This window comes from Manis javanica, chromosome 18 (genome assembly GCF_040802235.1).
Source record: "Manis javanica isolate MJ-LG chromosome 18, MJ_LKY, whole genome shotgun sequence".
In the NCBI taxonomy this organism is placed as follows: domain Eukaryota; kingdom Metazoa; phylum Chordata; class Mammalia; order Pholidota; family Manidae; genus Manis; species Manis javanica.
The window spans coordinates 15,711,708-15,730,860 of NC_133173.1; the positions used below are offsets into that span (position 1 = coordinate 15,711,708).

The 19,153-nt window shown below is 42.0% G+C and overlaps 1 protein-coding gene across 1 annotated transcript in view; it reads right to left on the minus strand.

Annotated features, from left to right (window-relative positions):
• CHSY1 (chondroitin sulfate synthase 1) overlaps positions 1–18,643 on the minus strand; it is a 72,098-nt gene extending 53,455 nt beyond the window's left edge. The window contains exons 1-2 of the mRNA XM_037000650.2: positions 18,324–18,643; positions 4,748–5,243 (exon numbers count right to left, since the gene is read on the minus strand). Coding sequence (XP_036856545.2) covers positions 4,748–5,243; positions 18,324–18,643 — 816 coding nt within the window. The remainder of the gene's footprint in view (positions 1–4,747; positions 5,244–18,323) is intronic.
• Between the last annotated feature and the right edge of the window lie 510 nt (positions 18,644–19,153).

Below are 19,153 nucleotides of genomic sequence, written 5' to 3' on the forward strand. Positions count from 1 at the left end.
GCCGTTGGAGCCTCCTTGGCTCCTGGCCAGCTAAGATTAATGGGCAGCCTAACAGAGCGAGGAAGGCACCACTACAATACAAATCAGTTCCACGGCAGCAGTTAAGAACATTATTTCTTCTGTTATTAAAGAAAAAAGAATCCCAGCCTTTTCATGTAAGGACATTCAATCTTCCTTCATAAGCCAGTCAGACTAACAGGAAGACCTTCTCTTTTACATATTTTCCTCTAAACACCAATATCCCTTGATGATATGCCTTCCTATTAAAATAACACCATTGACCTTACCTTTCTCCATACTGTTTTATATTCAAAATCAGTATCAGAGTTTACACTTTAAAATTTTTTCCAACTATTCCATGAAGATACATTTTTGTCTCCTTAACTAGACTCAAGTCCTTGAGGGAGAAAAAGGCCATGCATGTTTCACTCTACTGCAATTTCCTACCAGTTCAGAGGGCAGTTCTGGGCCCACTGATGATGCTTTGACAAATAACTTCCTGGGGACCTCGGAGTGCCACAGCTGCTGTGTCCTGGTATGGTGGTATATCCAAACAAGTTCTAAGTGTGCCAAGGTAACAATCCCTTCAGGTTAGGTTGGAAGAGACAGGGGTGGGGTGGGGAGGACACAGTGGTTTGTTTGTACTGGGGTAAGAGCCCTTTGGGGGCAGTCGCCTCAGTGTTGTGTGCCATGATGGGAAAAAGCCTGCAAAACACTGGGTTAAATGACCGATTGGAAACACTACTAAAAAGAACTGGAATTAGCCTGCATGTCCATATAAAGATAAAGTTCTTTTATGTACCTAATGGAAAATCTTTCAAGACATATTAGTGACAACCAGCATGATATAAATAGCATGTAAAACATGCTACCATTCCCATAAAAGGTAGTATTAATTGTTTATATATGCATATGATATATATGTAAGATGTACCATGGTGGCTGACTCATGAGGGGAACCCAGTGGTAGGAGACAGAGATGGGAAGAGTTCCCTAAACCCTCTGCCCTTTTGAAGTTTGAATCCTGTGTCAGCATCAGCTACTAAAAAGATATTAAATGTTTCAAAGTTGCCAAATCCATCTATGCCTACCTCCCACTTTCATTAATAACGATTATTTTCTACCCAAAACACCTTCATTACTAGTCAAACATTGAGTTAAAATAATAAAAGCAAGATCTTGATGCTAGATTCCCAGCTGTGTTCATTTTGTGAAAATCCACTGAGCTCTATTCTTCTTATCATCTGAGCCTTTTTCCATGGGAGTAGTATACTTCAATGAAAGTTAGAAATAAAATGAATAGGTTACTTGGGTCAGTTTCCTTTCTGTTCTCTCTTACCTGAAGAGTAGTATGATATTTCACCTATTTGCCTAAATACATTATTGTTCCAAACTTTTCAATGTTTCTCAAAAAAATCTTGTGTAACTGGGAGTTAATGACACCAAACCCATGTGACAAGGGGGAACTGGCCCTGCCAGCTCCACCCACCTCCTCTCCACCAACGGCAACACATGTGGCTCTCACCCTGCTGCTAGGGCTTCGCAGCGGGAGGTTTCAGTAAGTCAGGAGGAACACCACGAAAAACTGCCTTACCGCTCACTATACTGCAATCACGTGTTTTCATTACGAAAATGAAGTATTACTTATCAAAAATGCCAAAGTCATAAAAGACAGAGAATCTGTACAAACATTCCAGATTAAAAGAGGCCAAAGAAATGTGACAAGCAAATGCAATACCCGACCCTAGGCTGGAGCTGGTAGTGGAGAAGCAAAAACTGTTTGTTACACAGGCTTGACCGGGTCAACAGAGAAAATGAGAATATAAACGCCAGGTTAAAGTTTCCATGTTAAATTTACTTAAGCTGTACCGTGGGTGTGTAAGAGAATTTCCCTACTAGCCAAAATACACTGGTGTTACTTAAAGTGAGACCCACACTTCAAATTAAGTAAAGTTACCTTAAATGGCAGGGGGATGGATCTACGACTCTCTAGATGGGTGAAAGCGCATATACTCAGGAACACAAACAAATGATAAGGCGAACGGAGTAAAATGTTAACAGGTTAATCTGGGTACAGGGTATATGGATGTTCTCTGGACTACTTGATTGCTGTAACTTTTCTGTGAAATTAAAAATACTTCCAAATAAAGTTTTTAAAAGCCATGTGTTAATAATTAACCACTAATAAAAATCAAAACAAGCATGAATCTGGATTTTGTCTATGACAGTTGTTCCTACAAGCCATTTTAATTATGTAAGTGTAATCCCAAGGCATTATTTCAACTTGAAAAAAAAATTACACCTTCTGGCTAGATTTGTAATGGGGCTAAATAAGCACCTTCCAATATCCAAAGCTTAACATAATTGCCTTGAACATAAGACTTCAACTCTGCAATTTCTCATAATGGCAGCCTTAATGGAGAAACTAGACTTACAGGAAGTTTTAATTAAAAGTTCCACATCCACATGAGGGATTTATCTCACCTAAGTGGTGAATAAAATGACAAATCCTAACAACAACTTAGGTTAGAAGCACTTAAAGCCCTACAAAAAAAAAAAAGGAAAAAGAGAAATCAAAGACCTATTATTAAATGGTAAATGTCACAACAACAGAATTCTTAAAAATGATAAGGACGAAGAACTACATATGAAAGGCAAAACTTTAAGTCTACAGAAAAATATATGAGAAAATTTCTGTGACCCAAAAAAGGGAAGAATTTCTTGAACAAGACACAAAATCATAAACCATACAGGAAAAGAACCACAGAACAGACTACACTTCTTTACTCAATTTGCATATAACAAAACTACCACATTTAAAAGGAACAGACAAGCCACGCTGTGGCAGAGGGTATTCTCCAACAAAAGGAAGGTGTCCGGAGAGCAAACCGGCAGTCCTTAGAAAAGCTACTGATCTGGAAAAGGTCTGTCAGCAGCATTTCAAGACATGAAAAGCAGCAGAGACACGCATCCAAAGCTGATGGTCCAAACTCCTCGGGACACCCCAGGGAGGGGATGCAAGCTGCCCAGGGAGGGAGCTTCCTCCCCACCCCCCACCTCCCTGTAGCTAATAAGGTCATTAGTCAGCCTTAAGTCTGAGAGGCAGCTCCAAGGAGCTAGACAGAATGATTCCCGGCACCCCTGCTTAGGGCCTTAGAAAACTTGGTGATTACATCATAATAGGGGAAAAAAGCCCCAAAACTGTCTCTCAATCCCTACTGCCCCAGGACAATACTTTCTGACTGTATCTTGGCACTAGGCTAAGTCAAAGTTCATTAACTCAAGATACTGGCTCTGTTGTGTCTATCTAGCAGTGTATAAGAGTTAATGGCATGACAACACTTAAGACACATATTTTTAAAACTTCTGTCTCAAAGGTAGACCTATTCTCTACAATTCCATCAGGAAGGCTAGCTTTCCAGAGATCAGGAGCAGCTTAGAGCATTCAAAATACACAAGGCATTACATTTTTAAACATAATGAAACATGCTAAGGTTATAACTACTTAATTAAGGATAGGGAAAAAGTAGAAATACTGCCAGTTGTACTCTGGTTAGAACAGCACAAAACCTCCAAACAGCTTTCCTTGCTGCAAAAATCCAATGACAATAGAGATCCCCCAGATCCAGTGACCAATTGCCCTCGCATGGGGAGAGCAGGGGAGGCTGACACAGAGATTAGAGGGTTCACAGATCACATCTGGCATTTAAAAGATATCTTTTATACTTAGAAACTACATGAAGACTACTTCCTGTACACTTGAAAATGTCCACTTCCCCAAAAGTTCAAACAAAAGAAATGGAGTGATTAGGAAAACATTTAAAAGCAAGGCTGAGGGGAAGGCAAGTACAGGCAAGGATACTATTTTTCACTTAAGCACATAAGTTAGAAAATTAACTCAGATGAACAGCTAACAGTTTACATCAGAAGGTGTGTTTCTTTTTCTTGGGCAAAAGGTCTAGCAATTTCCTCTGCTGTCCTCACAACTATCAGTAGTTTACCCATCTAAACACAACACAACCTAAATAATTTTTTCCACTCTGACTAATATCACATCCTGCAACTGCAGGCAAGAGATGCACATCTGCCAATAAAAACAGAGTAAAGTCAGAAGCTAACTCATTCTCTAGAACTATTAAAGAGACAACATCTACAAGCAGAATTCTTTCAAAAAATTGCATTTATGTGTTAAGAAAACTCAGAAATCGCCTACCACCTATTCTGAATGGGCCAACAATACTGCAAAATTCCAGGTTACAGTAACTGTCTAAAAAAGTGAAGGTTTAAGATAAAGGCCAGAGCCAAATGCTATTGGCTTTTTTTACATCATTATTCATTTTATAAATTCATAACATCTAAGTTTCTATTTTCTAAACTGTGTGTGGGTCCACATGATGAGATGAACAGGGCCTTTGGGAGAGTACGACACATTCTTGCAATCATACCTGTAGAAGCAGTAAGGGTCAGAACAGATGGATTTTCTGGACAATCCTGAAAATACCACTGCACCCTGCAACAAACTATATCTTTTCTTTGGGCCCCCAATGCTATTGTTTAACTAAATGATTAGGACAAAAGTATAGAAGGTATGTTCTAAAAATAGAGAAAAAAGTATTAAGGAAATCACATTTTAAAAACTAAGGCAAAAATAGCAACTGTAAGCCTTAAAGAGGTTATTATCACTAGTTTCCTATGATTGGTTCAGAACTAATGACAAAATTAACAGATTTTTTTTTTCTGTTCTTACCTCATAAGACCAGACACACTGCACCCCTGCAAACCTCCGGACACATCTTCCCACCTCCACATCCTCATGAGTAGTGTACATTTCCCGAAGACACTTTCCAATGTGTGGTACCATCCTGCGGAGGACTTCCCGGCTCATGATCACACCAGGGCCCCCCATGCAGAAGTTCTCACCAGGCTCCAGGGCCAGTTTCCCCATTTCTTCCGTGGTGCCCAGTCCTGTCTGCCCAAGAAAGAGGGGCTCACTGCTATTCAAACTCCTCAGAAAATTCTCCAGACGGTCTCCTTTGATATAAACATCATCGTCTGCTCTCATAAACCATTCATACTTGTCCAAGTAGTGGTCATGCATGTACTTGAGCATCATAAAAGACTTCTTCTGGGGTGGGTAGGAATCGTCCACGCCCCGTAGTGGCACTATCGGAATTGGTATCGATGTGTCCGAACCCTCACTAGAGAAGAATTCGACTTTCCCAGGAATTGTCTTGGACCACGTTCTGGAATAAAATAAGTATCAGTGAGAGAATGGTTTATTTCAAGCTTCTCATTTCCAGAAATTCACTTATCTACTAATGTTGAATCGTTGCATTCAAAAGTATGATAAAAAGCTACTTCATCTGCTTGCTTCCTCTATTGCAAAGTTCAAATTTGTTTTCAAAAGATTCACGAAGTATACAGATATTTCCAGGATAACTATGTTTTTGCCAGGGCACCAAGCTCTAGATATTCAGGTTAATTTTCTGATACTATCAACTCTAACAACTCCCTACCTACAAACTGTCCTACTCCATAAAACAAACAAGAAAAAAAAATCAAATCATTTATGCAACAAATTTTCTTTGAATGCCCACCAAGTGCCAGGTATGTGCTAGGCCAGGGGGATGGAAGGTGAGCAAAACACCAAGTCCAGCTTGTGGAGCTGACATCTGGAGAGACAGACACCAAAAGTAGTCACACAAACATACATATGACGAACTAAGACACGCGCTCTGAAAGGAGGGCCCACGGCCCTAAAGAGCATAAACCAAGGACACAGAGTGGAGAACACTTCTCTGGGACTTGGTGAACAGCCAAGACAGAGAAAGGGGTTGGGGAGGCAGTGAAGCAAACTGCAGGTGGGGCGAGAGAAGGCCAGGGGAGCCCGGCCAACATTCCAAGGGGAACTGCGAAAAATTCAGAAGGAAACACGGTAAACAATCCTGCTACCCAACTACTGACTTAAGGCCATCACGCCACATTTTCCCTTATACTTTCTTTATGCTACATATTAAGAGCTGAAGTGGCCTAGCTACAAAAATGCATTTAAACAGACTACTTATAGGAAAAACGTATCAGAGAAAAAGTGACACAATAAATTCAGCCTTCGTATGATCAAAAAAACCCAGTTCCCAGATCATGTTCTCCCCAGTGTATTTTCACTTTGCTAAACTGTGATACAGTGTTTATTATGGTGGAAAGTGGCTTAAAAGATCAATGAAAACCATACATATCTTTAATGGAAAGTCTTAGGAGACAAATATCTGAAAAGATAGACACACCAGTCTTCTGGTGAAGAGGCACAGATGTAGGGATATGGGAAGGGGTGTGGGGGTTGAATAAAGATAACTTTCACTTTTTATTCTCTGTATATTGAGGGAAATTTTTATGCACACGATACTACTCTTTTGGAAAAAAAATTAATTGTGATAAAACATACATAACTTGAAATTGACCACTGTAGCCATTTTTAAAGTATAACACTCAGGGACATTAAGGGCATTCACATTGTTCTGCAATGATCACCACCATCTGTCTCCAGAACGTTTTTCATTTTGCAGAACTAAATTTCTGCAGCATGCTATTATTTTTATAATTTTGAAAAACATCTACAATGAAGTATTTAAAGAACAATTACTGGCTTTTAATTCTCTTCCTAACTCAAATATAAAGAATACAAATGACTTCTAACTTATTTCACTCAAACAGAGAAAAAATTCCATAGGATTGAACTTTTTACCAAACATGCTTCTCAAAGTGCCAAGGATTACATTTCATTTTTAACCAAATCTAGGATGTACCAGTTTTATGTACCAGTAAAAAAGCAAAAAATATTGCCAGTCATAATCATATGATGCCAACTGTAAATACATCCTGATTTCAGAGATGTTAAAACATGAAAAAAAAATGTACATTTTTAAATTGATGTAAGACAGTACCTGATGTTTTTCTCTTACTGCCTGTGGATTTAAAATGGACCTATAGAGTCCATGCCACTCAGAAAACTGTTTAACAAATTATTCAGCTTATACGCAACCTGATGGGACTATAAATGCTATACTAGGTATTGCACTTCATTTTCACAAAGGATATGCTACCAGAAAAAAAGGATGTAAAGTAAACACAGTAGAAACGGGGTAATTAATTTAAAGAGAAACAAATCCCTGGCATAAAGAAACAAATCCTTTTAAATATGCAAATAAACTGTAACCTACCAGAATGTATGAAAACCTGAACACACCCTTTTGACACAGCAACTGCGGGAGGGGAGATGACTCCTCAACCTAAGGAAGTCCGTGATGACACAGCTGTAGTGAGAAAACCCCACCCAAGTCAAGGAGCCCCTGATTCCTCCCTCTATGTATAAGTGGCTACTGTTTGTCAGTCACAACAATTCTTTGAAAAGTAATTTCAGTGCTTGGCATGGAATAGAGATCAATAAATACTGCTCATTTGTCTGAAATAAGTGACATGAAGATGCCAGGTGTGTGTGTAGTGGGGGGGAGGGGTAGAATGCAAAAGGGCAGAAATAATGTCTCTTAAAAATTTCCAACTGAGGTTTTCATCACTTTCCACAAGCCACACTAACATTTCCTACCATTCCTCATATAAAACGGAACCAACTTAATCAAACCACAACAGGAAAAGAATTATTAAGAGGTAAAATTCTCAGGCATGCTAGAGTTGATATACTATCATTCATGGTACTTCTGAAACATAAAGCTAAGTATTCTGTATTAGCTTACAATTGATTTTAAAGGGATGGTAAACAAAATTAACTTAGATTCTACCCAATTGCTTCTGAACTAAAATGTGATTAACAAAGTAGATCAAGTTCAAAGTAATACTAAAGCAGCCAGCCTCAGAAGCTCTTAAAGTACTAATGCACCATGTTATTATTTAGGACATGGGGTGTGTAAGGCAACGTCTACCTTCACACGAACAGCCCACTAAAAGGACAACACATAGCGTAATGGTTAAGAGCTTGGGCTCTGGAATCAGGTTGCTGGGATGAGAACCCTGGCTCCACTTCAGGGAAGTTACTCTGTGCCTCACTTTCCTAAGCTGTAAACTGGTGATAATAATTGTACCTGCCTTCCAGGGCTGTTATGAGGGTTCAACAGATTATTAGATTAAAAGTGCTTATAAGTCAGCCTCGCATGCAATAAGCATTATATAAACGTGACTTATTAGGGAAGACAGGAGTTTGCAAATAAAATAAGGTAGTGAAAGAGGAAATGAAGGAGATGGGAGAGTGTGGGCTGAACTTGGAACAGCCAGTCACAAGATTACACATTGGAGAGAAGGTTATTACGGAAATGCCGCTTGTCACATCTCTGGCTAAAAACCTAACACACACTATACATTAGAATTCTGTTTTACCATCATTCTGAGATAATGTTAGGGTAGAAGTCTAATAAGACTTCAAAAGTGTTTCCGCTCAAAATCCCAGACCCCTTCATAATTAGACTGAGGATCAAAATCCAGCCTGGCCAGGCTTCCAACGGGCCCCACCAGACAGGGCGCAGGAAAGGCAGTGCCAGCGATACCACTACCACCAATGCGATTAACGCCTAAACTGTCACTTGAAATAGTGTCATTTGTCCAAGAAGAGAACCTAATTAATTTTAAAAACAATCTAACTTCAAAGCACCCTTAAAAGCCTCTAGAGTTTTATGGTAACTCAACCCAATTTTTATCTTCTCCTTTTTAGGTAACCCAGGGCAAAACCTCATATTGCCCTTTTCTTTTCTAAATGACTGGTGGTTCGAAGGAAATCTCTCAATATGAAGTATTTGTAAATCTTCCAATCTTAAGAAATTCTTATCTTTTTTCACTTGGGGACCTATAGCTTAAAGAGCTCCATGAAGTTAAAGAGTTCTGGAACATAAATCATGATTTACTATCCTGGGGGAGTAGGGAGAATACACTAATAATTCCAAGGAAATACTGCTAAAGAAGCAAGCTGGCCTTCCTTCTGAGATAGAAATAGGTCAAGTTCCTTAATTTTCATAAGCAAATGTCAACTTTTGTCATCAACATGTTTGTTACCCAGAGCAAAGAGCTCTCACTTAATTAAAACCACAGAACATTTGCAAAGGCCCTTGCCAGAAAGCTCAATTTTCAGTGGACTGATAACCAAGTCTTACTAAAGCACAGATAAGACAACCGAAATTTGAGAGTGCCAAGAAAGCACTCTTCCATTCCTCCAGGCTTCTTAATGCTATCCCTATACCACGTTAAATCAGAGTTAAGTAATACAGCTGGACAATGGTGGCTTAGCTAAGGAATGCCTTCACTGAGTCAGGACTTAATACAGTAGTCTCCATTTCAATTCAATACCATTTTAAGAAAAACTACATAAAATACATTTCTGTGTAAAACTGCATTTATACCATGACTGTTCTGGGTATATACATTCATAATATGCAGGTAAATTTTAAAAAGCAAACAATAGTGTCTACTTGTGACATGGAATATTAAGGAAACAAAAGTACACATACAAAAATAAATAATGTACAAATTAACCCACAAGTGCTTATTTTTGAATGGAGAAGGGATTTAATTTTCTTTGTGTTTTCTTCATTTTCTAAATTTTCTACAAAAAATGGGTATATTTAGAATTAGAAAAAACAATTTTTATCTGGGGGAAAGCTGTAAGCTGGAAAGGATCCAAAGAAATAAAAAGATTTGACAACAGAACTTTTGTGATGAAAGTATTTTTTTACTCTATCCAATGGAAAAAAAACCTAAAAGAAAAATGGAGTAAGCTTGAGTACTTTCTTTTTACATTTTCTAAACATTAATAGCTATACATTTTTATAACTACAAAGGGGAGATTTTCTGGGAGGTCCCCCAAATCACAATTACATATGTTCTCTGATGGTCACAGGGATAAGTTTGAAAGGACTCATGTGATCAAATCACCTCAGAATTTGGAATCAAGAAAAGGAAAGTACAGTTCTCCCTCTGTAGAACTGACAACAGGAATTGAATGTACATATATATATTCTTCCCTATTTCAGAAAGGATTTAGACAACTTAACCCACTACACAGAGTATGAACTAAATAAGCATGAAAATAAGGCCAAAGAAAAACAAAGAGTAGGAAAATGAGAGCAAGGCGTGGAGGTGGTGCCTGTAACAGGGAGGGCGAAACAGCAGCAGTAGCTGCCCTCACAAATCTACGCCCACTGCAAACAATGGACCAACTAGAGCCCCTGAGGAGATACCAGCTTGGAAACTATCTGTCATCAGGTGGCCTCTGTATCTTCTAACTGTGGGTCCAAACTCAGCTATAAGCCTTTCCAGCAGGCAACCAGCAGAAGTCCAAGACCGTGTCCCACTATTCAGGACTGAGTGAAATAACTATTCTAGATGCTAAGACCTGAAAGTCTGTGGTGGAGAGAGAAGGGCCAAAGGGACTGATATCCCTATCGGAAGCAGTTTGAAGGAGCAGCAACCTTAGCTCATTGTCCCAGAAAAGCACATGGAGGACAGGGCTATGCTGTCAGTCAGATGCACTTGAACCAGATCAGGCCTTGGGAAAACTCAAGAGGTCTTCCATGGCTACCAAGTGATGATTCAAGGCTTCTCCAGGAGCTGAGGGAATGCCCTCCGGTAGGATGCTGCAAGGTTCCTCAGTCCCCTATCGGGCCTGTCTTCCTTTGGGGAGCTCTGCAGCCCTGAGCACTAAGCTGGGTGCTCCCTCCTCCCCCTATGTGGTTTTCCGGATATACGGTTTCCTCTTTTAAAATCTTTAACTGTCTCACTGGCGTATGACCCTATGACGTGAGCAATAGCAAATTCTTTTTGGAAGTAAGTGGGGGAACAGAACACAGATCACAACTGGTGGGAAACTTTTTCAAAAAACAAGTATTATATTCTTTACTGCTAATCCTAAAAAATAGACTTACAGTGAAAGCAAGCATTACAGAGCCTTTTTATTCTCAATAAAGCTCTCGGGGGGTGGATTACAGCTTCCCATCTCAACAATGGCCTGGGCACTAGCCCAGGAGGCAGTTCCAAGGTATTATGAGCTAATAGCAACCTGCCCTTAGAATCCAGGTTCAGAGCAAACAGTGGCAATACTCATCAGTAGAGCCCACAAAAATGCCCTCTTTGAAATGTAAAAATTAAAATTTGGGGTGTTAATGACAGAAGGCAAATTCTTTTCTCATGATACATTTCCACAGCTTCAAGTGTTGGAGAACTACCTTATATAGTTTGTATTTTTTGTTGTTGTACACTTAAAGCATAAACATGCAACTAACTCTTAATCATGCATGAACAAAATTAGTTTTCACATTTAATTCAAAGCAAAAAAAAAAACACCGGTAGTGTTATTTTATGCAAACAATAAAACTACCCCAAACCTATTCTGGCTGACCCCTTTCCAAGCCAGTCTTCCCCTGCTGAGGCACTAAGTCACAACAAGCCCACTTAACAAACAGCCAGCAGGCACCCTTTACTGAGCAGCGGAGTGCAGACACTGTGCTGAGGGCATTAGACACTGGATCTTATGACAACTCTATAAAGCGTGTAAGGTACTGTTACACACATTTTGCAGGTGAGACTGAGGCTCAGAGCCAAGTAAGTAATTTGCCCAAGATCATAGAGCTAATAAATGTCAAAGCCAGAAAACAATCTGACTGCAAAGCCTCCACTGGTCAGGCTGTGGCTTTTCCATCCTGCACACCTGGTTCCCAGGTTATAACCCACATTTCTTTTGCAGTCCCTCTTCCACCGACAAGGCTGAGAAAGCAGTCATCACAGATAAGGAGAGCAGCCTGATACTGACTTCAGCCACTTCCACCCACTCTGCGTCTGCCTGGCAGAGCCCTGCCCATCGAGGACACCGCTTCAGAGTTTGGGCGGGATTTAACTGAAGACCGGAAGACATTCAATCACCAGCTTCTGAAACCACTCTTACATTTGGGTCCTTTTGCTACTCTAAATCCTGCCCAAGCATTTTCCACTGTTAGGGTTGGAAGCACAGCAGAAAGTTTAACACAAATCAGCCTTTGTACCTAAGTTCAACTTACAAAACAATCATTTTAATGGCATTATTATCTACATTTTCAAAAATCTTCAGGTTCTGGGTTTGCAAGCCCAGAGCAGATGTCCAATCAGAGCAGACTACACCTTATTTTTAACCATCCACAAACAAATGTACTTGGCTAGACAAATACCTATAACTATAAATGCTTCAAAAAAGACACTAAATTAAGTGTGTGGGCAGCTTTACTTTTAAATCATTAACTAAAATTCTCACATTCAAATGCTGTCACCTGATTCTCCCAAATATCACCTTAGCAGCATGAAGTTAGAAAAACTGAGGAAAATACAGTTACAGTGACCAAATAAACAAGTTTTCCCCTACATTTCAGGGCACGATTAACTGTCACTTACTGAAATAAGAATGACCCCAGACTCCCACTCCAGGGAGTCAAGGGCCAACATGCCATCTGTGCCCAGCACTTTTGCAGGTACCTACAATTTAACATGCTTAAAACTGCACTCACATTTCCTAAGAGCTGTCATCTCCTCCTGCTTTTTTTTTTAACTGTATCTCTGCATCTTTATTACAAAATAATTGCTCATTGTAGGAAAACTCAAAAATAAGAATATGAAGTCATTCAGCATAGTGGTGTATAGACTTTTACATCTTCTTTTCTATGCTACACAAACACAGATTTTTAAAATGATCTCATACTGAGCATACAATTTTATAGCCTATTCTCACTTAAAACATATAATGAACCTCCCTTCATTTCAATAAATGTATTTCAGCCACATCACTTTTTATAGTTAGAGAAGTAGATCACCAGCTAAATCAGTTGCGGTCCATAGCTCCTAACGCACAACACAAAGATACTTGAAATTTCCACTTCATTCGTTAACATCTCTGAGCACATCTGTAAATTCCTTTGGGAAATTTCTAAAGAAATTCCCAGATCTCACATCTCAGCCCCAAGGAACTGCCCTTTGTCACTGTTCATTCACTTCTTCCTGCTATGCCCCGTTTCCAGGAACCTGCTATCTCTGCTTCAAACCCTTCTAACTCAGCCTTAAAGACCAGTTAGGGGAAGACTAGCGAATAGGACTGTGGGTGAGACCCTTCATGATCCCCTTCATAAGCAGCACAGGCCTATTTCTTCTGTGCCCCTGCAATTATCAGTCCAGGCACCCCAGAGCCCTTAACCATCCAAAATGATCATTGGTTTCCTCACCTAGACAATGAACTCTGCAGGAATAGGATTATAAATCTCTTTTCAACAAAGAGCAGCTTAGTTAATGGTGGGGAAAAGTGAAAATGCCCATTCAGTGAAAACACCATCACATATAATCTTGCCTTCCTATACGAGTAATTCATAAAGTGAAATGGATTATGCTCCAAAAGTTCACTTACAGGTTCATTTGGATTATAGAAAGCTTTCAGTAAATTTTTGCCAGGCTGAATTCTATCTGAGAAAACAACTATTGCTCTAAACTGCTTAAAATAAACATAGTTTACTGAGTTCAAGAAATAAGGAAAGGAGCTCTGAAATTTGCTCATTAAAGTTAGTAAAAGAACTGCCTGTCTTTGAAAGCATTGGGAAGAGGCCATTAACTGGTGTAACATCTTGCGATAAAATTCCTTTACCTAAAGCTGGTGTTTCTCAAACTTTCTTCCCACAATTCCCCACAGACTGATGCTAATCTTTAATGGTACCCTGTATCCCTCCTGCGGCAATGAAGGGAAGGCATCCATCTCTTTCTTCTAAGTAAAGAACAAAACAGTTCTCCATCCTCAACCCAAGGGAGATAAGAATCAAGCCTAATAGAAGGTGTTGGATTAGTTTAGTGTTCTGGGAATAAAAATGGGACTAAAAAGCTAAGTATGTTTGCTTTTTCTTTTTTATCAAACCATTAATTAAAAAAAAGAAAGAAATAGCATCAAAACTCTCCCAGCAAGAACAAGTAAGTATAGCCAAGAAATATTTGAAACAGAAGACTAACAAAAGAGAACTTGTCTACCGGATATTAAAACATTATTCAACTTCCAATAGTTCCAATGGGTGGTACTGGCACAAGAACAGACAGAAAAGATCAATGGAACAAAATGGTAAGTCTAACAGCATACCCAGGAATTTTGAGTATGAGGAAGATGCCATTTCAAGTTGGTAGGGAAACGGGAGCTTATTCAACAGATGGTTCAGAGACAATGTGCTATTTGGGGGGAAAAAATGAGGTTAAGGTAGTTTCTATCTTTTCTAGAATTAGGGGAATAAAAAAAAGTTACATTTAAAAACCTCTCCCAGGAAATAACTTTCTGAGCTGAGCTGAGGGGTAAAGAAAAAAAAATCAGAAAGGAGAACACTGAACTATGTGAATATTTTACTTCTGTACATTAAACATAACTAAGAAAAAATACTAAAAAAAATTGCAGCTCGTAATTAAAGACACAAGGAGCCCAGGGGTTCTGGGTGATCTGCCACTAGTAAGCAGGACAATAAATTACTTTAGAGGAATCATGGTACCATCTTAAAGTGAAATTAGCTAGAATACAAGTAACTTCCTAGATGAGTCAGAACAATTTACTTCATATGTTTATTTGTATAGCCCGTTACCCAGAGCCCTCAAGGAATGTTAGTTTAAGAGGGCTTCAGATTTTAGTTTACACCTTCAACAACGTAATCACCACAGATGTAAATTTTCTCTCAATTCCTTCTTCAATTCATAGCATTTATAAACCTAAGTATACAGCCAAGCCATCTGTGTGTCTAAAAGCCATCTTAAAACTTTTCCTGTGCAGAACTAGATCTCTGCTGATTCACCTCCTTCCACTGAATCTACTCTTCCACTGGTCTCTTCCCACCTCAGTAAATGGCAGAAGCACCCGCCTTGTCTTTCAAAGCAAAGTCATTGTCAATTCCTCTTTGCTTATGCCCCACAAGCATTCCAACCGCACATCTTTAATTCTGGCTGAGGCCCACATTCTGGAACTGTCTATTCTCTTCACCTCCACTGCTACCACACTCATATCGGCCACCCTCATCCCCTCCTGGACCACCTCCTAACATCTCCGTTTCCCTACCATCTATTCTCCACACAATATGCAAAATTAACTTTTTAGAACACAATGCAATCACCTCTCTTTCCCGCCTAAACCTTCCAAAGGCTTTCTTTCTAATTCACTTAGAATACATTTCCAGGAGAACAGACACTGTCAGGCCTCATCTTTATTTCACTGGCCTTTTTCAGGTTCCTTTCCAAGCTGGTTCCTGCCCTATAATTTACCAGCTCTTCCCTCTGCCCCCAACAGGCTCATCAGTGATATCTACACAATTGGTTCCCCACTGTCGGATCTCAGCCCAAACACAAAGTTCCCCAAGCCCTTCCCCAACCACCTAATAGAGGACACCACCCCATCCTTTCCTTACCCTGTTCTATCTTCTTCACAGCACCCAACACGAGCTGAAATGTTCTTTTCAGTGTCTGTCCCTTGCACTAGAACAGAAGCTCAGTGAGAACAACCATCTTCACTATTGTATCCTCAACACTAAGAGCCCAAACTTGGAAGGGCCAGGCATCTATGTTAAACGAAGGGATGAGTCCTCAGTGTATGTGAACATTTTGATGGACCTTTCTAAACTGAACACCTAGGTCACCTCAGGGCCTACAGAATAAGTTAGCCTACGGAATAAGTTAGCCCTGGCTGATGTCTGACCAGTTACCCTTTGAGTTTTGTTGTGCCTGCTTTTAAAAATCTGTCACTTGCCTGCTATCAGCTGTCACTGCACTGCCAACATCTCTCGGTGGCCCCTCTCCCCACTTGAACTGCATGGAAAGTAAAAGTTCATAATGATAAGGCTGTTGGATCTTGAAAGTACACCAACTTTAGTATGGAAAGGCTTATCTCCTCGAGTTTTTCCAAGGCTCTTTTTTTAAGTCCTGTCTGGATCTCAGACAGTTACTAGTCCCTAGACCTAAATTCTGACGTTTTCAATATCCTACCTAGCATAAAAGGACACCATGGTGCTATCTTATCAAAAATGTTGCCACCTCCTTCAACCCATAGACAGAACAATAAGTGTATTTTAAAAAACAAACAACAATGGAGTTTTTTCTGAAGTAAACAATGAATATGCGCTTTAAGTAAGATGTAAAACTGAGCACACCCTTGACACACTAGAGTTCTACCCCATGCTAGAAGATTCAGGCACTGTTACACAGAACTGTGCATGAAATTTCCAGTTTGAGTTGAGTGTGGACTTCTGGCCCAGGCTGAAAAGCACCACAAAGCCATAATCATAAGTTACACCCTGTAAGTCCATCTCAATTTAGGCCTTCCCCAAAATGTTCCTTAAGGCTAAACTCATTTTGTGCCATCTGCAGCAAGCCTAAACACAGGGCTGACAGGCTGAGAAGCAGAGGACCTTGACCAGGAGGAGAAGTCCACTTCCAAGCTCCAAGTAAAATGACTTCTTAGGATCAGAGAGAGAAAAAAGGTATTCAGAAAAGCAAACAGAATGACTGGATGGGATCACTGTTTCCTGGTAAGGGTTTTCCTTTATCAGAAAGGCTTAGTTTTCACAAAAAAGGGAGAACTGGGCCAGAGGGCAAATTATGTTTCTACTTTTCCCTAACTGCCTGAAAGAAATAAGCAGTAAGAAAATCCTACATCCCCAAAAAGAGATGAAGTAGGAGATTTGGAAAGGTGGCCAAAAGTAAGAGCTCCAAGCATGTGCTTGGGAAAAGACCATCCCAAGGTATAAAATGGTCCAGGTTGCATGACATTTTCTGAGTGTTCCACGACCCTTCCTGGTTTGTATATACTGATTTTGTACCCATGAAAATGTTTTTGTTTGCAGGACAAGAAATCACACCATCTAGTATTTGAACAAACTATTTGGGTAATTTTCCCCCACATTGTGATTTCAGAGCTTGTCATCAAACTGCAGTCATGTAGATTTATACTTTCAAAACTATGCTGTGAACAATTTATACAGCTCAATTTTGATGTGGATATTCTCTTATCAAAAAGCACAATCCCCATAAAAGTCCAGGTAACTCATGGTAGGTAGATCTGGGAAAAAAGACTTTAGCTCTGAGGGTTCCCAAATTGCTACCTAAATTTAACACTACTTGCACTCTAAGCTTTTCAGTCACTTAGGACCCCTCCTGGCAGAGCCTGGGCTCTGGACTTCAGCTCCTAATGGAAACACAGGAGTGGGGAATCAATGCACTGAAAAGGCAGACATTAGGGCTTATTCACCTTTTCAATCCTTGACTTCCTCCCTTAGAGGAACAGGGATCCATATATACTCTCCCCCTCACAACGTCTAATGCCTAAAGGTTTACATCGGGACCTGATTTAAAAGCTGAAGTTATAAAGGCGTTGGTCATAAAACTAAGAACTAAAAGCAACCAGTCTGGCCTTACTCAGCACTGACTGTTCTAAAAAAAAGTTAATCCCAGAGGACCTCCCCATATTGGTTTGCTCTGCGGCTGGATGAATCCCAAATCTTACCCGTACAGTAAGCATGTCTGTACTTCACACATATAAGGTTTCCATTCACCCCCCTTCATTGAATCCACACCCCTTCTTCCTTGAATTCACTCTAATACAAATCTGCCATTCCAAAATCATCTCCCTTCTAAAGATTTTAATTCCTTTAATCCTGAGCATGATTCCAGCTACTTTTATGACTCATATGGCCAACTAGAGCCCAAACACTGGATAACACATATTCATAACTAAACTGGACTAGTGGACACCAAATCTACCTCGGTCCAGGAACTGGTTATCTTTCCACTTACTCAACAGACTGGTGCAGTCAACTGTACGCTGGGCACCCCCTTTCAACAATGAAATCTGCAATAGCCAGATTAATTTACAGTGGCTCTAGCTCTGCAAGGGCAAAAGCACGTATTTCAGGGAATGAAGTAACCATCACGGCCAACACAATCACAGGTATCGCGCCGAGGTTTTCCAACGACCTTATGAGGGAGATTCGTTCAGTCGGCCCATTTAACGAAGGAGCGGAGAACTTGGATCAAGAACAGCTAAGGTGCCATGTACAAAGTCAGGGCAAGGACCGCACCCGGAGAGGTCTGTCTGCCCCCAAGGCCCCCGTCTCGAGAGCTGCGGCCATCACACCGCTCTGACCTTTGCTGTCAGTGCCCCGCATCGCCCGAGGGGTAGCCCAATCCCACAGGAACCCTGGGAGCCTCGGGTCTGGGAAGCTGGCAGAGGCATGAGGGGCGCGGGGCCGGCAGGGCCGCCCGCCGGGATGCTGGATGGAGGCGGCGGTGCGGTGGGAGCAGGGGCTCACCTGTAGGCGGCCACGGCGCGGGTTTGCAGGTATTTCTGGGCGGTCATGACTCCCACGAAGAGAAAGTTCCTGTCGCGCGGGCCGAAATCCGGGGCCGGACCGTGCGGCCAGAGCTGCGTCCCGCGCGCATCGCCGCGCGTCCCGCCGGCCTGGAAATTTGCCGCTTGCCCGGGCCGGCAGCCCTCGAGGCTGGCACGGCGCCGCGGGCCCGCTCGCTTCAGCTCGGAGGCGCGGGGCAGGACGAGCCGCGAGGCCAGCACGAAGCCCAGCACGAGCCCGAGCAGCACGCTGAGCCAGGCGCGCCGGCTGCGCGCTGCCATGCCCACGCCGCGCCGCCCGCCGGGCCGCCGCTGCAGCCGCAGGCTCCGTGCGCCCTCAGCCCGCTGCCCCCGCCCGCGGAGGCCAGCCCGCCCTAGCGCCGAGAGACCCGGCCCGGGCAGCGCCGCGGCCGCCGCGGGCCCGCCGCGCCCATCGCGGACCCCAAGCCGCCCGCAGGCTCCGCGCCGGCGCTTTGTTCCGCACGCCCACCCCCACCGCCGCGGCCTGCGCCTTTAAGAGGGGACCATGCCCGGCGCGCGCCGGCGGCGGCTCGGGCGCGAGGCGGCAGCGGTTCCTCCCGCTCGCGCGCGGGGACGCGGGGCCAGCGCGACGGCGGCGGCAGTGGCAGCTGCGTCCGAACCCCCGTCCCGTCCTGCCCGCGAACCCCGGCTAGCTCGGCTTCGCTCGCGCTGCGCCCGCCCCGGTCCTCTTCGTGGCCGGCGCCGCCGCTGCAGCTGCACATCCTCCGGCTTAGCTCGCCATTGCAGCAGGAGCCCCTCACGTCACGAACG